General features: G+C 41.9%; 1 protein-coding gene across 1 annotated transcript in view; it reads right to left on the minus strand.

Annotated features, from left to right (window-relative positions):
• The window catches only part of DDX31 (DEAD-box helicase 31), a 123,462-nt gene extending 99,263 nt beyond the window's left edge, over window positions 1-24,199 (minus strand). The window contains exons 1-11 of the mRNA XM_053695948.1: window positions 24,054-24,199; window positions 20,780-21,024; window positions 18,054-18,129; window positions 17,511-17,554; window positions 17,075-17,145; window positions 15,725-15,789; window positions 14,707-14,751; window positions 13,888-13,929; window positions 12,042-12,106; window positions 10,531-10,650; window positions 9,190-9,296 (exon numbers count right to left, since the gene is read on the minus strand). Of these exons, the coding sequence (XP_053551923.1) occupies window positions 9,190-9,296; window positions 10,531-10,650; window positions 12,042-12,106; window positions 13,888-13,929; window positions 14,707-14,751; window positions 15,725-15,789; window positions 17,075-17,145; window positions 17,511-17,554; window positions 18,054-18,129; window positions 20,780-21,024; window positions 24,054-24,128 (955 nt within the window). The 5' untranslated portion in view covers window positions 24,129-24,199. The remainder of the gene's footprint in view (window positions 1-9,189; window positions 9,297-10,530; window positions 10,651-12,041; window positions 12,107-13,887; window positions 13,930-14,706; window positions 14,752-15,724; window positions 15,790-17,074; window positions 17,146-17,510; window positions 17,555-18,053; window positions 18,130-20,779; window positions 21,025-24,053) is intronic.
• Window positions 24,200-24,218: the final 19 nt, after the last annotated feature.

Raw genomic sequence — 24,218 nt, forward strand, 5'->3', positions numbered from 1 at the left:
TATTTGAATGGATTTAGATTTTGGTCGGGCAAGTTCTCAGTAACACCTTATGGGGTCAGCAGTGTATTTATTTGAATGGATTTAGATTTTGGGCGGGCAAGTTCTCAGTAACACCTTATGGGGTCAGCAGTGTATTTATTTGAATGGATTTAGATTTTGGGCGGGCAAGTTCTCAGTAACACCTTATGGGGTCAGCAGTGTATTTATTTGAATGGATTTAGATTTTGGGCGGGCAAGTTCTCAGTAACACCTTATGGGGTCAGCAGTGTATTTATTTGAATGGATTTAGATTTTGGTCGGGCAAGTTCTCAGTAACACCTTATGGGGTCAGCAGTGTATTTATTTGAATGGATTTAGATTTTGGTCGGGCAAGTTCTCAGTAACACCTTATGGGGTCAGCAGTGTATTTATTTGAATGGATTTAGATTTTGGGCGGGCAAGTTCTCAGTAACACCTTATGGGGTCAGCAGTGTATTTATTTGAATGGATTTAGATTTTGGGTCGGGCAAGTTCTCAGTAACACCTTATGGGGGTCAGCAGTGTATTTATTTGAATGGATTTAGATTTTGGGCGGGCAAGTTCTCAGTAACACCTTATGGGGTCAGCAGTGTATTTATTTGAATGGATTTAGATTTTGGGCGGGCAAGTTCTCAGTAACACCTTATGGGGTCAGCAGTGTATTTATTTGAATGGATTTAGATTTTGGGCGGGCAAGTTCTCAGTAACACCTTATGGGGTCAGCAGTGTATTTATTTGAATGGATTTAGATTTTGGTGCGGGCAAGTTCTCAGTAACACCTTATGGGGTCAGCAGTGTATTTATTTGAATGGATTTAGATTTTGGGTCGGGCAAGTTCTCAGTAACACCTTATGGGGGTCAGCAGTGTATTTATTTGAATGGATTTAGATTTTGGGCGGGCAAGTTCTCAGTAACACCTTATGGGGTCAGCAGTGTATTTATTTGAATGGATTTAGATTTTGGTCGGGCAAGTTCTCAGTAACACCTTATGGGGTCAGCAGTGTATTTATTTGAATGGATTTAGATTTTGGGCGGGCAAGTTCTCAGTAACACCTTATGGGGTCAGCAGTGTATTTATTTGAATGGATTTAGATTTTGGGTCGGGCAAGTTCTCAGTAACACCTTATGGGGTCAGCAGTGTATTTATTTGAATGGATTTAGATTTTAGGGCGGGCAAGTTCTCAGTAACACCTTATGGGGTCAGCAGTGTATTTATTTGAATGGATTTAGATTTTGGGCGGGGCAAGTTCTCAGTAACACCTTATGGGGTCAGCAGTGTATTTATTTGAATGGATTTAGATTTTGGGCGGGCAAGTTCTCAGTAACACCTTATGGGGTCAGCAGTGTATTTATTTGAATGGATTTAGATTTTGGGCGGGCAAGTTCTCAGTAACACCTTATGGGGTCAGCAGTGTATTTATTTGAATGGATTTAGATTTTGGGCGGGCAAGTTCTCAGTAACACCTTATGGGGTCAGCAGTGTATTTATTTGAATGGATTTAGATTTTGGGTCGGTCAAGTTCTCAGTAACTCCTTATGGGGTCAGCAGTGTATTTATTTGAATGGATTTAGATTTTGGGCGGGCAAGTTCTCAGTAACACCTTATGGGGTCAGCAGTGTATTTATTTGAATGGATTTAGATTTTGGGCGGGCAAGTTCTCAGTAACACCTTATGGGGTCAGCAGTGTATTTATTTGAATGGATTTAGATTTTGGGCGGGCAAGTTCTCAGTAACACCTTATGGGGTCAGCAGTGTATTTATTTGAATGGATTTAGATTTTGGGCGGGCAAGTTCTCAGTAACACCTTATGGGGTCAGCAGTGTATTTATTTGAATGGATTTAGATTTTGGTCGGGCAAGTTCTCAGTAACACCTTATGGGGTCAGCAGTGTATTTATTTGAATGGATTTAGATTTTGGGCGGGCAAGTTCTCAGTAACACCTTATGGGGTCAGCAGTGTATTTATTTGAATGGATTTAGATTTTGGGCGGGCAAGTTCTCAGTAACACCTTATGGGGTCAGCAGTGTATTTATTTGAATGGATTTAGATTTTGGGCGGGCAAGTTCTCAGTAACACCTTATGGGGTCAGCAGTGTATTTATTTGAATGGATTTAGATTTTGGTCGGGCAAGTTCTCAGTAACACCTTATGGGGTCAGCAGTGTATTTATTTGAATGGATTTAGATTTTGGGCGGGCAAGTTCTCAGTAACACCTTATGGGGTCAGCAGTGTATTTATTTGAATGGATTTAGATTTTGGGCGGGCAAGTTCTCAGTAACACCTTATGGGGTCAGCAGTGTATTTATTTGAATGGATTTAGATTTTGGGCGGGCAAGTTCTCAGTAACACCTTATGGGGTCAGCAGTGTATTTATTTGAATGGATTTAGATTTTGGGCGGGCAAGTTCTCAGTAACACCTTATGGGGTCAGCAGTGTATTTATTTGAATGGATTTAGATTTTGGCTCGGGGCAAGTTCTCAGTAACACCTTATGGGGGTCAGCAGTGTATTTATTTGAATGGATTTAGATTTTGGGCGGGCAAGTTCTCAGTAACACCTTATGGGGTCAGCAGTGTATTTATTTGAATGGATTTAGATTTTGGTCGGGCAAGTTCTCAGTAACACCTTATGGGGGTCAGCAGTGTATTTATTTGAATGGATTTAGATTTTGGGCGGGCAAGTTCTCAGTAACACCTTATGGGGTCAGCAGTGTATTTATTTGAATGGATTTAGATTTTGGGCGGGCAAGTTCTCAGTAACACCTTATGGGGTCAGCAGTGTATTTATTTGAATGGATTTAGATTTTGGGCGGGCAAGTTCTCAGTAACACCTTATGGGGTCAGCAGTGTATTTATTTGAATGGATTTAGATTTTGGGCGGGCAAGTTCTCAGTAACACCTTATGGGGTCAGCAGTGTATTTATTTGAATGGATTAGATTTTGGGCGGGCAAGTTCTCAGTAACACCTTATGGGGTCAGCAGTGTATTTATTTGAATGGATTTAGATTTTGGTCGGGCAAGTTCTCAGTAACACCTTATGGGGTCAGCAGTGTATTTATTTGAATGGATTTAGATTTTGGGCGGGCAAGTTCTCAGTAACACCTTATGGGGTCAGCAGTGTATTTATTTGAATGGATTTAGATTTTGGGCGGGCAAGTTCTCAGTAACACCTTATGGGGTCAGCAGTGTATTTATTTGAATGGATTTAGATTTTGGGCGGGCAAGTTCTCAGTAACACCTTATGGGGTCAGCAGTGTATTTATTTGAATGGATTTAGATTTTGGGCGGGCAAGTTCTCAGTAACACCTTATGGGGTCAGCAGTGTATTTATTTGAATGGATTTAGATTTTGGTCGGGCAAGTTCTCAGTAACACCTTATGGGGTCAGCAGTGTATTTATTTGAATGGATTTAGATTTTGGGCGGGCAAGTTCTCAGTAACACCTTATGGGGTCAGCAGTGTATTTATTTGAATGGATTTAGATTTTGGGCGGGCAAGTTCTCAGTAACACCTTATGGGGTCAGCAGTGTATTTATTTGAATGGATTTAGATTTTGGGCGGGCAAGTTCTCAGTAACACCTTATGGGGTCAGCAGTGTATTTATTTGAATGGATTTAGATTTTGGGCGGGCAAGTTCTCAGTAACACCTTATGGGGTCAGCAGTGTATTTATTTGAATGGATTTAGATTTTGGTCGGGCAAGTTCTCAGTAACACCTTATGGGGTCAGCAGTGTATTTATTTGAATGGATTTAGATTTTGGGCGGGCAAGTTCTCAGTAACACCTTATGGGGTCAGCAGTGTATTTATTTGAATGGATTTAGATTTTGGTCGGGCAAGTTCTCAGTAACACCTTATGGGGTCAGCAGTGTATTTATTTGAATGGATTTAGATTTTGGGCGGGCAAGTTCTCAGTAACACCTTATGGGGTCAGCAGTGTATTTATTTGAATGGATTTAGATTTTGGGCGGGCAAGTTCTCAGTAACACCTTATGGGGTCAGCAGTGTATTTATTTGAATGGATTTAGATTTTGGGCGGGCAAGTTCTCAGTAACACCTTATGGGGTCAGCAGTGTATTTATTTGAATGGATTTAGATTTTGGGCGGGCAAGTTCTCAGTAACACCTTATGGGGTCAGCAGTGTATTTATTTGAATGGATTTAGATTTTGGTCGGGCAAGTTCTCAGTAACACCTTATGGGGTCAGCAGTGTATTTATTTGAATGGATTTAGATTTTGGGCGGGCAAGTTCTCAGTAACACCTTATGGGGTCAGCAGTGTATTTATTTGAATGGATTTAGATTTTGGGCGGGCAAGTTCTCAGTAACACCTTATGGGGTCAGCAGTGTATTTATTTGAATGGATTTAGATTTTGGGCGGGCAAGTTCTCAGTAACACCTTATGGGGTCAGCAGTGTATTTATTTGAATGGATTTAGATTTTGGGCGGGCAAGTTCTCAGTAACACCTTATGGGGTCAGCAGTGTATTTATTTGAATGGATTTAGATTTTGGTCGGGCAAGTTCTCAGTAACACCTTATGGGGTCAGCAGTGTATTTATTTGAATGGATTTAGATTTTGGGCGGGCAAGTTCTCAGTAACACCTTATGGGGTCAGCAGTGTATTTATTTGAATGGATTTAGATTTTGGGCGGGCAAGTTCTCAGTAACACCTTATGGGGTCAGCAGTGTATTTATTTGAATGGATTTAGATTTTGGTCGGGCAAGTTCTCAGTAACACCTTATGGGGTCAGCAGTGTATTTATTTGAATGGATTTAGATTTTGGGCGGGCAAGTTCTCAGTAACACCTTATGGGGTCAGCAGTGTATTTATTTGAATGGATTTAGATTTTGGGCGGGCAAGTTCTCAGTAACACCTTATGGGGTCAGCAGTGTATTTATTTGAATGGATTTAGATTTTGGGCGGGCAAGTTCTCAGTAACACCTTATGGGGTCAGCAGTGTATTTATTTGAATGGATTTAGATTTTGGGCGGGCAAGTTCTCAGTAACACCTTATGGGGTCAGCAGTGTATTTATTTGAATGGATTTAGATTTTGGTCGGGCAAGTTCTCAGTAACACCTTATGGGGTCAGCAGTGTATTTATTTGAATGGATTTAGATTTTGGGCGGGCAAGTTCTCAGTAACACCTTATGGGGTCAGCAGTGTATTTATTTGAATGGATTTAGATTTTGGTCGGGCAAGTTCTCAGTAACACCTTATGGGGTCAGCAGTGTATTTATTTGAATGGATTTAGATTTTGGGCGGGCAAGTTCTCAGTAACACCTTATGGGGTCAGCAGTGTATTTATTTGAATGGATTTAGATTTTGGGCGGGCAAGTTCTCAGTAACACCTTATGGGGTCAGCAGTGTATTTATTTGAATGGATTTAGATTTTGGGCGGGCAAGTTCTCAGTAACACCTTATGGGGTCAGCAGTGTATTTATTTGAATGGATTTAGATTTTGGGCGGGCAAGTTCTCAGTAACACCTTATGGGGTCAGCAGTGTATTTATTTGAATGGATTTAGATTTTGGTCGGGCAAGTTCTCAGTAACACCTTATGGGGTCAGCAGTGTATTTATTTGAATGGATTTAGATTTTGGTCGGGCAAGTTCTCAGTAACACCTTATGGGGTCAGCAGTGTATTTATTTGAATGGATTTAGATTTTGGTCGGGCAAGTTCTCAGTAACACCTTATGGGGTCAGCAGTGTATTTATTTGAATGGATTTAGATTTTGGGCGGGCAAGTTCTCAGTAACACCTTATGGGGTCAGCAGTGTATTTATTTGAATGGATTTAGATTTTGGGCGGGCAAGTTCTCAGTAACACCTTATGGGGTCAGCAGTGTATTTATTTGAATGGATTTAGATTTTGGGCGGGCAAGTTCTCAGTAACACCTTATGGGGTCAGCAGTGTATTTATTTGAATGGATTTAGATTTTGGGCGGGCAAGTTCTCAGTAACACCTTATGGGGTCAGCAGTGTATTTATTTGAATGGATTTAGATTTTGGGCGGGCAAGTTCTCAGTAACACCTTATGGGGTCAGCAGTGTATTTATTTGAATGGATTTAGATTTTGGTCGGGCAAGTTCTCAGTAACACCTTATGGGGTCAGCAGTGTATTTATTTGAATGGATTTAGATTTTGGGCGGGCAAGTTCTCAGTAACACCTTATGGGGTCAGCAGTGTATTTATTTGAATGGATTTAGATTTTGGGCGGGCAAGTTCTCAGTAACACCTTATGGGGTCAGCAGTGTATTTATTTGAATGGATTTAGATTTTGGGCGGGCAAGTTCTCAGTAACACCTTATGGGGTCAGCAGTGTATTTATTTGAATGGATTTAGATTTTGGTCGGGCAAGTTCTCAGTAACACCTTATGGGGTCAGCAGTGTATTTATTTGAATGGATTTAGATTTTGGGCGGGCAAGTTCTCAGTAACACCTTATGGGGTCAGCAGTGTATTTATTTGAATGGATTTAGATTTTGGGCGGGCAAGTTCTCAGTAACACCTTATGGGGTCAGCAGTGTATTTATTTGAATGGATTTAGATTTTGGTCGGGCAAGTTCTCAGTAACACCTTATGGGGTCAGCAGTGTATTTATTTGAATGGATTTAGATTTTGGGCGGGCAAGTTCTCAGTAACACCTTATGGGGTCAGCAGTGTATTTATTTGAATGTATTTAGATTTTGGTCGGGCAAGTTCTCAGTAACACCTTATGGGGTCAGCAGTGTATTTATTTGAATGGATTTAGATTTTGGTCGGGCAAGTTCTCAGTAACACCTTATGGGGTCAGCAGTGTATTTATTTGAATGGATTTAGATTTTGGGCGGGCAAGTTCTCAGTAACACCTTATGGGGTCAGCAGTGTATTTATTTGAATGGATTTAGATTTTGGTCGGGCAAGTTCTCAGTAACACCTTATGGGGTCAGCAGTGTATTTATTTGAATGGATTTAGATTTTGGTCGGGCAAGTTCTCAGTAACACCTTATGGGGTCAGCAGTGTATTTATTTGAATGGATTTAGATTTTGGTCGGGCAAGTTCTCAGTAACACCTTATGGGGTCAGCAGTGTATTTATTTGAATGGATTTAGATTTTGGGCGGGCAAGTTCTCAGTAACACCTTATGGGGTCAGCAGTGTATTTATTTGAATGTATTTAGATTTTGGTCGGGCAAGTTCTCAGTAACACCTTATGGGGTCAGCAGTGTATTTATTTGAATGGATTTAGATTTTGGGCGGGCAAGTTCTCAGTAACACCTTATGGGGTCAGCAGTGTATTTATTTGAATGGATTTAGATTTTGGGCGGGCAAGTTCTCAGTAACACCTTATGGGGTCAGCAGTGTATTTATTTGAATGGATTTAGATTTTGGGCGGGCAAGTTCTCAGTAACACCTTATGGGGTCAGCAGTGTATTTATTTGAATGGATTTAGATTTTGGTCGGGCAAGTTCTCAGTAACACCTTATGGGGTCAGCAGTGTATTTATTTGAATGGATTTAGATTTTGGGCGGGCAAGTTCTCAGTAACACCTTATGGGGTCAGCAGTGTATTTATTTGAATGGATTTAGATTTTGGGCGGGCAAGTTCTCAGTAACACCTTATGGGGTCAGCAGTGTATTTATTTGAATGGATTTAGATTTTGGTCGGGCAAGTTCTCAGTAACACCTTATGGGGTCAGCAGTGTATTTATTTGAATGGATTTAGATTTTGGGCGGGCAAGTTCTCAGTAACACCTTATGGGGTCAGCAGTGTATTTATTTGAATGGATTTAGATTTTGGGCGGGCAAGTTCTCAGTAACACCTTATGGGGTCAGCAGTGTATTTATTTGAATGGATTTAGATTTTGGGCGGGCAAGTTCTCAGTAACACCTTATGGGGTCAGCAGTGTATTTATTTGAATGGATTTAGATTTTGGTCGGGCAAGTTCTCAGTAACACCTTATGGGGTCAGCAGTGTATTTATTTGAATGGATTTAGATTTTGGCCGGGCAAGTTCTCAGTAACACCTTATGGGGTCAGCAGTGTATTTATTTGAATGGATTTAGATTTTGGTCGGGCAAGTTCTCAGTAACACCTTATGGGGTCAGCAGTGTATTTATTTGAATGGATTTAGATTTTGGGCGGGCAAGTTCTCAGTAACACCTTATGGGGTCAGCAGTGTATTTATTTGAATGGATTTAGATTTTGGTCGGGCAAGTTCTCAGTAACACCTTATGGGGTCAGCAGTGTATTTATTTGAATGGATTTAGATTTTGGGCGGGCAAGTTCTCAGTAACACCTTATGGGGTCAGCAGTGTATTTATTTGAATGGATTTAGATTTTGGGCGGGCAAGTTCTCAGTAACACCTTATGGGGTCAGCAGTGTATTTATTTGAATGGATTTAGATTTTGGGCGGGCAAGTTCTCAGTAACACCTTATGGGGTCAGCAGTGTATTTATTTGAATGGATTTAGATTTTGGTCGGGCAAGTTCTCAGTAACACCTTATGGGGTCAGCAGTGTATTTATTTGAATGGATTTAGATTTTGGGCGGGCAAGTTCTCAGTAACACCTTATGGGGTCAGCAGTGTATTTATTTGAATGGATTTAGATTTTGGGCGGGCAAGTTCTCAGTAACACCTTATGGGGTCAGCAGTGTATTTATTTGAATGGATTTAGATTTTGGGCGGGCAAGTTCTCAGTAACACCTTATGGGGTCAGCAGTGTATTTATTTGAATAGATTTAGATGTTTGGGTGGGCGAATTCTCATTAAGCACGGTTGCGCATTACCTTATCGAGCTCACTTATGTAATTAAAGGGACACTCAAGCCAAAATTAAACTTTCATGATTCAGATAGAGCAGCAATTTAAACAGCGTTCCAATTTACTTCCATTAACAAAATGTGCAGTGTTTTTATATTTACACATTTTGAGCAACCAGTTCCTACTGAGCATGTATATGAATTTGTGATTGGCTGATGGCTGTCACATGACACAAGGGGAGTGGAGATACACATAACTATAAAAATTTGTCAGAACTCATTTGAAGTTCAGACTAAATGTTATTTGTTGTCTTGTTATCATGCATATGCACTGCATTTACTGGTCCTTTAAGCCACAGACTACCAACCAGTGCCACATCATCATCAGGGTATCGTTTTAAAGCAGAGCAGTGTGATGGGTAAATATGACATTGACTTACCCTGGCTGAGGGTAGCAGACAGCAGGACATTCTGGCGCTCCTGGCACTGAGCATTTAGAGCGTTTAGTATGGCTGTGACGTCCTTCTCAAAGCCCAAGTCCAGGATCCTACAGACAAAACCAACACATTATCAGCCTGTCTGAGAGAAGCGGGTGGCACGCTGTGACCTTCTCAGTCTCCTGTGCTGAGATACTTCATGTGATGTCTTAAAGGGACACTAAACCCACATATTTTCTTTCATTAGTCGGATAGAACATGCAATTTTAAGCAACTTTCTAATTTACTCCTATTATCAATTTTTATTCGTTCTCTTGGTGTCTTTATTTGAAAAAGCAGGAATGAACGCTTTGGAGGCGGCCCATTTTTTGGTTCAGCACCGTAGAAAGTGCTTGCTGATTGGTGGCTACATTTAGCCATCCTATCAGTAAGCGCAACCCAGGTGCTGAACCAAAAGTGGGCTGGCTCCTATAGCTTTCATTCCGGCTTTCTCAAATAAAGATACCAAGAGAACGAAGAAAAATTGATAATAGGAGTAAATTAGAAAGTTGCTTAAAATTGCTCTATCTGAATCATGAAATAAAAAAAAAATTGGGGTTTAGTATCCCTTTAAATAAAAACAAAGTATTGTAAAATATTCTCCCTTTAATCTGTTCCAACCCATGTATTGGACCTTCAGTATACAAACAAATATAAGGAGGCGTCGTGAGAAGGTAGAGAGAGTTAAGATAATGAAGTCCGCTCCCTCCAAGCTTAGCCTATTTTATTGGGTTGTACACTTTATGCTGTGCAGCTGGTAACAATTCATGGGAACACCTTAAGAGGAAAACCGTTTTACAGTGTGTTGTCCCTTTAACTATGACTGTTGAGCAATATGCCTTGTTTTTTATACTGGTTGGATAACATGCTACCGTGCTCTTGTTACAGTGATAACGAGCTGTGTAATCTGGTGATTTCAAACAGTCAGGTTCATTCCAGGTTTAGTGATGGGCAGAGCTGAGCGGTATTGGATGCCGATAGAAGGTCAATAGAGCAGCTCATATACTTAGCTGGGGTGTAGAGGATAGACTGTAAACAACTGAACACATAGTGCATGCTAGTGTATTTCCTAGTGTCAATCATCTCCATAACCCCTCCCACAGGGATCTACAGTTTTGTCTATATCATTTCCTGGTAGTATCAGGTGAGTTGCCAAGCAAGGTCTTTTTACCCAGATATACTGCAGGGAATCATGGAAATTTTACTGATTCAATCAAAAGAAGAGGACGAAACAACATCACTGATATATTTTATCTGTCTAGTAACAAACTAATATTGCTTTATACAAAGGTACGGCGCAGTCACCTGTCGGCCTCATCCACTATCAGCCAGCGGACACGAGTGAAGTGGATGCTCTGTGTTGACTTGATGTGGTCGACCAGCCTCCCCGGAGTGGATATAAGAATATTAATTCCCTTGCGTAACCTTTTTAAAAGAAGAAAAAGAAAGTCAGCATATACAGATAGGATACACAGGCATAATACTTTCTACTAGACATAGGGACCCGGGCTACTGTGTGCTCTCTGTGTATAAATAGACATCTACACGTTAGATTATTTAGTCGCATATATAGAGACACAACTGTATTTACATTGGGCCACGTATAAACAGTCTGGAGACCACCAAATGCTCTGAACAAGTGCAGATGATGTGAGGTCGGGCTATATAATACTCTTCAATTATAACGGATATATATATATAAATCCACAAGGAACACTAATAAATCCACAAGGAACACAGTAAGTAGCGCCCAAAACAGTCCAGCATATTGTGGCACTGACAGTGGTGCTCTATGTGTCCTGAGCAGCTTAAACAAGAGGTAGCCAGGGTCAAAATTGCTGAATAAAGCACATTCGGTAAGGTGCTCCCTGAAGGTTTTTATTGCCATACTAGCAGATATCTGTGACTAGTGACCTACACGTGGCTACAGCTCACAGACATCTGTACTTCTGTTACTAGTGACCTACACGTGGCTACAGCTCACAGACATTTGTACTTCTGTGACTAGTGACCTACACGTGGCTACAGCTCACAGACATTTGTACTTCTGTGACTAGTGACCTACACGTGGCTACAGCTCACAGACATTTGTACTTCTGTGACTAGTGACCTACACGTGGCTACAGCTCACAGACATTTGTACTTCTGTGACTAGTGACCTACACGTGGCTACAGCTCACAGACATTTGTACTTCTGTGACTAGTGACCTACACGTGGCTACAGCTCACAGACATTTGTACTTCTGTGACTAGTGACCTACACGTGGCTACAGCTCACAGACATTTGTACTTCTGTGACTAGTGACCTAAACGTGGCTACAGCTCACAGACATTTGTACTTCTGTGACTAGTGACCTACACGTGGCTACAGCTCACAGACATTTGTACTTCTGTGACTAGTGACCTACACGTGGCTACAGCTCACAGACATTTGTACTTCTGTGACTAGTGACCTACACGTGGCTACAGCTCACAGACATCTGTACTTCTGTGACTAGTGACCTACACATGGCTACAGCTTACAGACATCTGTACCTCTGTGACTAGTGACCTACACGTGGCTACAGCTCACAGACATCTGTACCTCTGTGACTAGTGACCTACACGTGGCCAACATGCTAACCATTCTAGTAATAAGGCAGTGCTCAGAGGTATCTCCATTATGGCCTATGCAAGATTGAAGGTGCCTGTTTATTCTCCAATACCCCTTTGCTTGTTCAGTGTTACAATTTCTTCCTGTGCCTTCCCCGTCATTTACAAAGACTGCTATGATTAATTGAAATGCAATGGTTGGTAAGAACGGGATCCTGGATTACCTGGCCTTTTCTGATTTTCTTTTCTCGCCTCCCATCAGTACTCCGGGCACAATCCAAGTGAAAGGCTGAAAATAGGACAACACTGTGTGAGCTGTGAAATACACTGCCAGGAGCAGGGGGTCTTTAAACTGTTGCATGCTACAAGCGGAATGGAAGCTTAGGGAGGGCTCTAAGCTGTTGCATGCTGCAAGCGGAATGGGGGAGGGACTGGAGGAGGGCTTTAAACTGTTGCATGCTGCAAGCGGAATGGGGGAGGGACTGGAGGAGAGCTTTAAACTGTTGCATGCTGCAAGCGGAATGGGGGAGGGACTGGAGGAGAGCTTTAAACTGTTGCATTCTGCAAGCGGAATGGGGGAGGGACTGGAGGAGGGCTTTAAACTGTTGCATGCTGCAAGCGGAATGGGGGAGGGACTGGAGGAGGGCTTTAAACTGTTGCATGCTGCAAGCGGAATGAGGGAGGGACTGGAGGAGGGCTTTAAACTGTTGCATTCTGCAAGCGGAATGAGGGAGGGACTGGAGGAGGGCTTTAAACTGTTGCATTCTGCAAGCGGAATGAGGGAGGGACTGGAGGAGGGCTTTAAACTGTTGCATTCTGCAAGCGGAATGAGGGAGGGACTGGAGGAGGGCTTTAAACTGTTGCATTCTGCAAGCGGAATGAGGGAGGGACTGGAGGAGGGCTTTAAACTGTTGCATTCTGCAAGCGGAATGAGGGAGGGACTGGAGGAGGGCTTTAAACTGTTGCATTCTGCAAGCGGAATGGGAGAGGGACTGGAGAGCTTTAAACTGTTGCATGCTGCAAGCGGAATGGGGGAGGGACTGGAGGAGAGCTTTAAACTGTTGCATGCTGCAAGCGGAATGGGAGCGGGACTGGAGGAGAGCTTTAAACTGTTGCATGCTGCAAGCGGAATGGGGGAGGGACTGGAGGAGGGCTTTAAACTGTTGCATGCTGCAAGCGGAATGAGGGAGGGACTGGAGGAGGGCTTTAAACTGTTGCATTCTGCAAGCGGAATGAGGGAGGGACTGGAGGAGGGCTTTAAACTGTTGCATTCTGCAAGCGGAATGAGGGAGGGACTGGAGGAGGGCTTTAAACTGTTGCATGCTGCAAGCGGAATGAGGGAGGGACTGGAGGAGGGCTTTAAACTGTTGCATGCTGCAAGCGGAATGAGGGAGGGACTGGAGGAGGGCTTTAAACTGTTGCATTCTGCAAGCGGAATGAGGGAGGGACTGGAGGAGGGCTTTAAACTGTTGCATTCTGCAAGCGGAATGAGGGAGGGACTGGAGGAGGGCTTTAAACTGTTGCATGCTGCAAGCGGAATGAGGGAGGGACTGGAGGAGGGCTTTAAACTGTTGCATGCTGCAAGCAGAATGGGGGAGGGACTGGAGAGCTTTAAACTGTTGCATGCTGCAAGCGGAATGGGGGAGGGACTGGAGGAGAGCTTTAAACTGTTGCATGCTGCAAGCGGAATGGGGGAGGGACTGGAGAGCTTTAAACTGTTGCATGCTGCAAGCGGAATGGGGGAGGGACTGGAGAGCTTTAAACTGTTGCATGCTGCAAGCGGAATGGGGGAGGGACTGGAGAGCTTTAAACTGTTGCATGCTGCAAGCGGAATGGGGGAGGGACTGGAGAGCTTTAAACTGTTGCATGCTGCAAGCAGAATGGGGAAGGGGCTGTAAGCTGTTGCATTCTGCAAGCAGAATGGGGAAGGAGCTGTAAGCTGTTGCTTGCTGCAAGCAGAATGGGGAAGGGGTTGCAAGCTGTTGCATGCTGCAAAAGCCACGGGGAGGGCTATGCACTGCTGCATTCTGCCAGGAGCAGGGGAAGGGTTGTGATCTAACAAATACTGACCTTCAGCAGCTTCTGGATAGTAGTAAAACTCTGCAGAGCCAGCTGTAGGTAAAAAAAGAGCTCTCATCTGTGCATATACTGACCCAAATTCATTCAGATGTAATAAAATATGGTCCTTTTCATAGGTTACTATATGGTATCTACTTAGTTATGTGACGTTAATGAAACGCACTAAAGCTTTTGTGCAGTAATGTGAGGAGGATCAATACACAACAACACATGATCAGATACGTCTAACCACTACATAAGGTCACTAAAAAGGTCTACAAAATGCCATCAGCATTATTTAAACAGCTGAAACTGAAAATACTATGATCACTATATCTCTGTAATTCCTAATGTATTCTTGTTTCTGGAGAACAGGAACTCTATATTTATTTTTAAAGGTAAAACATCTTGCACTCAAAATTAAATTATTCCTCATTTAATACATAGCATTTAATAAGTAAGTAAACAAATAAAATCCCAAACACAGAAAAAGATTGACGATAGATAAGAACTATAGGCCATAAAAGTCTGTGCATATTTCCTATAAAGTTTAGGATAGCCTTATAGTTACTCCCCCATACAAAGATTCTCATAGGCTAACAGTGCTGCCAAATGTGCGGTTTGTATTTTATTATAATGATATAAGATTTACCTTTCAATTTAACACTATTTGTGCAAACCCCTTTTCTCTTTTTTGTCTTAAACACAAATTATATTTATGTTCGTTATAATTCCCCTGACACTTTCATGCCTATAACGTTAATCAGCTAGGGCTACAAACAGACACTCTAATGTTAGACACATATACTGGTGGAGATAAACGTGTCGTACCTCTCTGGTTGGAACTATAATGAGGGCGTAAGGACCATCAATGCGCTGTTGGGAAAAAAGAAGATATACAATTTAATGACTCATTCAAAGACAACTTTTTTTATATACCAGAGAGATAAGAAAAAAAAGAGAACTTATCAGACAAAGCTATACGTGGGATAATGATAGATATACATATAACAAATCCATATGCAGATATTTACATATGGTAACATAGCACGCATTTCCTCTGTTACAGCAGCGGTCTATGACAGCAAGTAATGATAAGTACTGACTTGAGAAAGCACAAATCTACTAGTCTCAATTGTAGGACGGCTACAAAAGACAGATTTGTAATAGGATAGATAAACCTCAGCCTGTGGACTGTCATGTTAGATGCACAAATGGGTCATTAAAGGGACAGTAAACCGTAAAATAGTTTTTCCCTTAATGTGTTTCTAATTACTTTTTAACCAGCTGCAGAGTATAAAATGTATGATATTTGCTTTTTAAGGTTTACTTGTGTATATGAAGTAGCTGATTTTGTGTTTTGAAGCCACAACCTAATAAAATGGGTTGAGCTTGTAGATATAATCAGAGCTCATTACTTTATCACATTGTGTACATATACCTGCTCGTAAACCAATCATCAATACTTGGAGAGAACAATGGAAAATTAACATTTTTTTACCTTATCTCTTCTATAACCCACTGGGAGTGTAATTTCTTCTCCTGGCTGTGTTTACACAACTTGGCCTTGAGGCCAAAAACTTTCAGAATAGGTGGGGATACCACAGGCTAAATCAACTATTTCAAATGCCGATATAAGGGTAATAGAAATACTTGTAAACAATTTAATACACTCCAGCAGGTAAAGAGGATCATTTGGAACAAATTAAAGGGGAGGCATTTTTTGAGTAAACTGTCCCTTTAATGCTGGGGAACGTTATCAGCCAATCACTATAGAGTAAACAAGTCTCATTGGGATCTATGCCTCATAAAGACCTACAACATTCTTGTACATTGGTGTGGTCATTACCTGGATCTTGGGAGTCACTCCTTGCAGAGCCTGGACAAGAGGAATTCCGTATGCTAGAGTTTTACCTATAGGGATAACAAGATGTAAGTCACAGGAACAGTGGGACAGATCGCACAAATAGCTGTGCCTGAGGTTGGATGTATAAACAGAGTGTTTAGCAAATAGTCATACAGGATGGTAACTAAATGAATATGCTGGTGAATATGGGCGTCTGGCTCACACATATCTCATTACATAATGCTCTGCACAATAGTTCATGGGGAACAATACACTATTGTTTTCTGAATCCCTAATGCACTTTTTGGGGTCACACTTATGAATACCCAATATAGCAATGGGCCTTATTCCTCTTCCCTAACAGTGGAAGGAGTTGCCTATCAGCCAATAAGTAATGGACACTGCAGTGAATGTGTACCAAAATACATCACCTTCCCATTATAAAATAGTTTTCAACAGCACTTGTAATACACAGAATCTGTTTTTATGCATTTGTATCATACAGAATCTGTTTTTACGCATTTGTATCATACATCATCTATTTTTACGCATTTGTATCATACATCATCTATTTTTACGCATTTGTATCATACATCATCTATTTTTACGCATTTGTATCATACATCATCTATTTTTACGCATTTGTATCATACATCATCTATTTTTACGCATTTGTATCATACATCATCTATTTTTACGCATTTGTATCATACATCATCTATTTTTACGCATTTGTATCATACATCATCTATTTTTACGCATTTGTATCATACATCATCTATTTTTACGCATTTGTATCACACAGAATCTGTTTTTATGCATTTGTATCACACAGAATCTGTTTTTATGCATTTGTATCACACAGAATCTGTTTTTATGCATTTGTATCATACAGAATCTGTTTTAATGCATTTGTATCATACAGATTCTGTTTTTATGCATTTGTATCATACAGATTCTGTTTTTATGCATTTGTATCATACAGATTCTGTTTTTATGCATTTGTATCATACAGAATCTGTTTTTATGCATTTGTATCATACAGAATCTGTTTTTATGCATTTGTATCATACAGATTCTGTTTTTATGCATTTGTATCATACAGATTCTGTTTTTATGCATTTGTATCATACAGATTCTGTTTTTATGCATTTGTATCATACAGAATCTGTTTTTATGCATTTGTATCATACAGAATCTGTTTTTATGCATTTGTATCATACAGATTCTGTTTTTATGCATTTGTATCATACATAATCTGTTTTATTGCATTTGTATCATACAGAACTGGTGCACATTATTTCTGTGCCTTACAACAGGAGACAAGAGAGAGGGTGCTCTTCTGTAACTCACCAGACCCTGTTTGTGAGCGCACCAAGGCATCTCTTCCCGACATCAGTACAGGGATTGTCCTCTTCTGCACACTTGTAAAAGGAAACACATATAAGTACAGACAAGTAATGACACTCTGGCCTTCCTCTTTATTTGGTTATAAGCAACAGATTAAAGGAACAATATAGTCAGCTTCATTCTTAGTTTTATCTAAAATAGAAGGCTTCCAAATGTGTTTGTTTTTTCCCTAACCTGAATAAATCAGAGGGTGCGTCACTCTCCACCAACTGAGCAGTAGCAGCTATTCTTACCGGTAAGTGAGGGTTAGTAGAAAGCACAAAACCAATACTGCAGTATCAGTTTACATTAAACAGCTTTTATTCAACTATATAAACGTTTTGAGTACAATGTTCATTTAACTGGTACACTACACTGTGTACTGTCTGTAAACACCTACCTGGTCATGTGGGTCATATTCAACACGTTGGTAATTGTAGAGACCTACAGTGAAGAGAGTTTAAGATGTGGTTACTGTACAACAGGGATATAAGAATCAGCCATATACAATAGTGCATCATCAGTAGGGGCAATGTGCAGTATACCGAGACCTAGGGCTCTATTTAACAAGCTCCGAATGGAGTGTGATGGCTCCCGTTTCTGACGAGTCTGAAGACTCGCCAGAAAAAGCAGTTATGAAGCTGCGGTCACAAAGACCGCTGCTCCATAACCTGTCCGCCTGCTCTGAGCAAGCGCACAGACATCGCCACAATACAATCCGATCGAGTACGATCGGGGTGATTGACACCCCCCTGCTGGCGGCCCATGGGCCACGAGTCTGCAGGGGGCGGCGTTGCACCAGCAGCTCTTGTGAGCTGCTGGTGCAATGCTGAATACGGCGAGCGTATTCAGCAAGGTCTGTCGGATCAGGTCCACCAGACCTTGATAAATATGCCCCCTAGTGTTTCTGGTCTGTATAAAAAAAAAAAAAACTAAAGCTCACCAGATGTGGGTGCAGCTCCAGCTCAGAAAACGAGTCCGAAGAGAACACTTGTTCTTGAAGTTGTGTTATCTTTGTCCTGTAGGGGAAAAGCACATACGATCACACATGTGTAAATGATACAAGAGCCCACAAGCCTCACAGTGACGACACAATGTCACTAGGAGAACAATTCCTGAGTGGCCGGCTGCGCCAATGCAAACCACAGAATTTAATTGAAGAAGAAACTAAGGGTGTGCCTTCATTACAAGTAAAATCTATTGGTCAGTATTCATTAAAATAAATTAAATGCATAATTATTCGGAAATAGGCTTTGCGTTTAATATAACTGAAGAACACATATTTAAAGAGACGCTAAACAAATTTTGTGTAAAAAATAAATAAATTACTTTTTTCCACACTTCCTAGCAAGACCAAAAAGCAAATTCTGTAACTTAGTTTTTCAAAATGTTGTGAATTGCATAAAACAGCAGTTTGATTTGCAGCATTTAGAGGCACATCATTTGCTTTCTGGCCTCATTAGGGAGCGTTGGGCAAATACAATTTTACACAAAAGGGTCTTTAATTACCCTTTGAAACTGCCAATTTGCTTTATCAAATGGTTTATTGTGCTTGGGCTGCCTATGTCACCAGTGCAGTGACCGTGCATTAGTATTACGCACCCTCCGAGAATTCTATGTGTTGTTCTACAGTGCGGTGGCGTAAGCAGGGACGTTTTTAGGGGCCGTCGAGCAGGGCAGCTGCCCGGGGCGCCAGAGCCCAATGTTGAAATTTTGCTGTGCATCTATTTTGCTCTGCAGTGCAGAGCTTATTTCCCAGTTGGCCATGTATGCAGCTCCGCAGGTTGGGACACTTTTTTCAATAGGCAGATGGAAAATGCAAAAATAATCTGTGTGAGCCAAACAGTCCCCTATTGCGCGCCTGGCTACTCCAGTCTTTTCAGAGTACAGAGCTCAAGCATGCCGCAGCAGGGGCTGGCCGAGTACAAGGGTGGAGGAATAGTGGTTGGAGGGGCAAGCACTGTCATGTGTGCATCACTCCCAGGCGGCAGGAGAGGCTGTGGAAAATGCAGGAAGCAGGCAGCTCACAGTAACTGTGTCTGAGCTTATCAAGGAAAGCTGGAGACATCAGAGGCTGAGCCAATCTAGACAAATGTAAGGAAAGTGTGAGTTTTAGCTGATATACGGTGCAGGGGAGAGTGCATGAAGTATAGACTGCAGAACATAGCTCTTGCTGCTCTGTCTAATCAATGTCTGCTGGGGCACGTAGTGGTGTTATAACATCCCTCCTTCCCTTGTTCATAAAATCTGGTCCTTTTATGTGCCCTCCCGCACTCATTTGTTTTCACTTCCGAGGCTTTTAGGCATTCTACAAGCCCTGCAATCATTCAACCCAGTCAGGTGACATGGTTGTGCACTCGCTGTAATCACTAAATAAGAGAAGTGGAGAGCAGGGATAGAGATAGGAATTATTTTAAATATAAAATAATAATAATAATAATAATAAATCCTCAAGTGAAAAACCGAACCGCCATTTTCAGTAGACAGTGAAACAAATCCTAACCTATGCCAAGGACAAAGGGCTTACTACGAAGCTACTACTAGTTGTAAGGCGGCTGATATCCGTACACACAACAGCAAAATGAGCTGATACTATGTTAAGCATACTCAGACATTCATTTTATCATCACATTTATTAAAGATGGAGAGGGCTCGCTCATTAGGAAAACTGCTCCATTTCATCTGTTCCACTGTGTACGATATTTACTAAGCTTATGATTCAGTATATTACCAGAGTAAAACCTGTCTGTCTGGGGAGGCCTCTCCGTTCAATGGGGTCTAAATTCATTAATAGTCTCTTCAGCATCACTAATTCCTATGTTATCATATAAAGCGTATTCACTAAACAACAGCCTAATGTCCCCATAACGTATCCTCTTATAGGGCTTGACAAACACAGGAGCCACTGGCTCCTAGAATTTTACCCTGGCTACTAACGTTTTAGGCTACTCTCAGAATATTTAAAAGATTCTTACTGGCTCACAGACATCTGTTTGTCAACTCCTATAACACCCTAATCAGCAAATGTCCTACTGAACTGTTACAACTGCCTCTATAATTGCAAATACACACAGGGCTGGAACATTTATATGTGAGTTCTGCCAGTATATAGGGGCACCATCACACACAGAGCTGTGGAAGGATATATATATATATATATATAATCAAAATAAACCTTTTCTGAGCTGCCACAACCAGGCACATTGGATTTATTAAAAGGGACATAAAAGTTGAAAAAAGAAAAATGCTCTAATGTATATATGCAAGGAACGGTGCAATAATTCAGTGCTCTAACTATTTGTTTAGCCCATGCAAAAGGGTTAATAAACACACATTAAATTTGAGCCCCAGAGCAGCAATGCACTACTGGGAGCTAGATGAAACATCTGTTGAGCCAATAACAAAAGAAATATGTGTGCAGCCACCAATGAGTAGCTAGCTCCCAGTAGATATGCTGTTTAACCAAGGATACCAAAAGAACAAAGCAAATTAGATAATAGAAGCACATTGAAAACTCTTAAAACTGCTGCTCTATCTGATCCATGAGAGTTTGACTGTCCTGCCCCTTTAAGGATAGTCATAAACATTATAATTATCACATCAGACTCATTTCTGCTTTGCTGATGTGTGTAACTCTGACCTATAAAACACCATACAGTGAAACACAACCTTTCAATAGCTGGGACCTCTGGGTTGTTCTTAAAGAGCGATGAAGTCTTCACCGCAGGTCGCCCTTTCTGATTCTCCTCGGACGCTACAGATGTCGTCTTTTTGGATGGGGAATTCTTTCCTTTATTCCTTTCAGCCAGTTTATTTTTTGATTGGTATTTCTGGCTTGGAGGAGCTGGTTGGCGCTTTGCTTCAGGCTCCTTGCTGACATTGCTGAATTTCCTTTTGACACCTTTAGATTGTTGCTACATTTAATGCAGAAGACAAAAACAAATAACAATTAGCATTTCTCAGCTATGGATTCCACATTTCTTAAACAGGAATACAGCCTTATATAATAATAGATTTGTGGGATTTACAGGGGCAGGCAGGGGGTACACGGACACATCTTAATATATATGGGGAATTTACAGGCATATATTAATAGACTAGGGGGTTCACAGGGGAGGCAGGGGGTATACTGGCACATCTTAAAAGATCAGGGGGATTTAAAGAGACAGAAAATGGGTATACTGGCACTTCTTAAGAGATGACTATGATTTAAAGGGGCAGCAGTGGGTATACTAACACACATTAAGTGATCAGGGGGGTTACATTACACAATCATAGTGACACACATTAAGAGATAAGGGGGATTTAAAGGGACAGGCAGGAGGTATACTGACACATTAATAGATCAGGAGGATTTACCCAGGGGGTATATAATCCTACTGGCACAAATTAATAGATCATTGGGGTTACCCAGGGGTATATAATCATACTGGAACACATTAAGAGATCAGGTGGATTTACAGGGGTAATCAGGGGGTACACTAACACACATTAATAGATCAGGGGGGTATATAATCACTCTGGCACACTATAAGAGATCAGGGAGGGGTTACCAGGGGGTAAATATACATACTGGCACACAATAGATCAGGGGGAATTACAGGGGCAGGCAGGGGGTATACTAACACACATTAATCAGAGGGATTTACCCAGGGGGTATATAATCACATGGGCACACATTAAGAGATTTGGGGGGGGGGGTTACCAGGGGATATATAATCATACGGGCACACATTAATAGATCAGAAGGAATTACAGGGGAAGGCAGGGTATATACTAACACACACACATTAATCATGGGGGTTAACCAGGTGGTATATAATCATACGGTGAATTCGGGCACAAATTAAGAGATGGGGGGGTTACCAGGGGGTATATAATCCTAATGGCACACATTAATAGATTAGAGTGGTTTACCCAGGGGGTATATAATCCTACTGGCACACATTAAGAGATGGGGGGATTACCAGGAGGTATATAATCCTACTGGCACACATTAATAGAACAGAGTGGTTTACCAGGTGGTATATAATCATACGGTGAATACGGGCACACATTAAGAGCTATGTGGGGGGGTTACCAGGTGGTATATAATTAATCATACGGTGAATACGGGCACAAATTAAGAGATGGGGGGGGTTACCAGGGGGTATATAATCCTAATTGCACACATTAATAGATCAGAGTGGTTTACCCAGGGGGTATATAACCCTACTGGCACACATTAAGAGATGGGGGGGGTTACCAGGGTGTATATAACCCTACTAGCACACATTAATAGAACAGAGTGGTTTACCAGGTGGTATATAATCCTACTGGCACACATTAATAGAACAGAGTGGTTTACCAGGGGGTATATAATCCTACTGGCACACATTAAGAGATGGGGGGGGGGGTTATCAGGGGGTATATAATCCTACTGGCACACATTAAGAGATGGGGGAGGTTACCAGGGGGTATATAACCCTACTGGCACACATTAAGAGATGGGGGGGGTTACCAGGGGGTATACAACCCTACTGGCACACATTAATAAATAGAACAGAGTGGTTTACCAGGGGGTATATAATCCTACTGGCACACATTAATAGAACAGAGTGGTTTACCAGGGGGTATATAATCCTACTGGCACACATTAATAGAACAGAGTGGTTTACCAGGGGGTATATAATCCTACTGGCACACATTAAGAGATGGGGGGGGGGGGGTTACCAGGGGGTATATAATCCTACTGGCACACATTAAGAGATGGGGGGGGTTACCAGGGGGTATATAATCCTACTGGCACACATTAAGAGATGGGGGGGGGTTACCAGGGGGTATATAATCCTACTGGCACACATTAAGAGATGGGGGGGTTACCAGGGTGTATATAACCCTACTAGCACACATTAATAGAACAGAGTGGTTTACCAGGGGGTATATAATCCTACTGGCACACATTAATAGAACAGAGTGGTTTACCAGGGGGTATATAATCATACTGGCACACATTAAGAGATGGGGGGGGTTACCAGGGGGTATATAATCCTACTGGCACACATTAAGAGATGGGGGGTTACCAGGGTGTATATAACCCTATTGGCACACATTAATAGAACAGAGTGGTTTACCAGGGGGGATATAATCCTACTGGCACACATTAAGAGATGGGGGGGTTACCAGGGGGTATATAATCCTACTGGCACACATTAAGAGATGGGGGGGGGTACCAGGGGGTATATAATCCTACTGGCACACATTAAGAGATGTGGGGGGTTATCAGGGGGTATATAACCCTACTGGCACACATTAATAAATAGAACAGAGTGGTTTACCAGGGGGGATATAATCCTACTGGCACACATTAAGAGATGGGGGGGGTTACCAGGGGGTATATAATCCTACTGGCACACATTAAGAGATGTGGGGGGTTATCAGGGGGTATATAACCCTACTGGCACACATTAATAAATAGAACAGAGTGGTTTACCAGGGGGTATATAATCCTACTGGCACACATTAAGAGATGGGGGGGGGGTTACCAGGGGGTATATATAACCCTACTGGCACACATTAATAGAACAGAGTGGTTTACCAGGGGGTATATAATCCTACTGGCACACATTAAGAGATGGGGGGGGGGGTTACCAGGGGGTATATAATCCTACTGGCACACATTAAGAGATGGGGGGGGGGGGTTACCAGGGGGTATATAATCCTACTGGCACACATTAAGAGATGTGGGGGGTTACCAGGGGGTATATAATCCTACTGGCACACATTAAGAGATGGGGGGGGGGGGTTACCAGGGGGTATATAATCCTACTGGCACACATTAAGAGATGGGGGGGTTACCAGGGTGTATATAACCCTACTGGCACACATTAATAAATAGAACAGAGTGGTTTACCAGGGGGTATATAATCCTACTGGCACACGAACAAGAATAAGACGGACTTACCCAGGTGCCCGCACGTCGGTACGGTGCCCGAGCGCTGCTGTCAGTGATATTTAGGATAATCCCGGTATCCCCCATGGCACAGCACACTGGTTACTTTGCCAACCAGCAACACACGTGAGCCTCCAAGAAGGTCCTCGCAGCGGGATGTCCGACTTGGTGCCTGAG

This window comes from Bombina bombina, chromosome 12 (genome assembly GCF_027579735.1).
Source record: "Bombina bombina isolate aBomBom1 chromosome 12, aBomBom1.pri, whole genome shotgun sequence".
In the NCBI taxonomy this organism is placed as follows: Eukaryota; Metazoa; Chordata; class Amphibia; order Anura; family Bombinatoridae; genus Bombina; species Bombina bombina.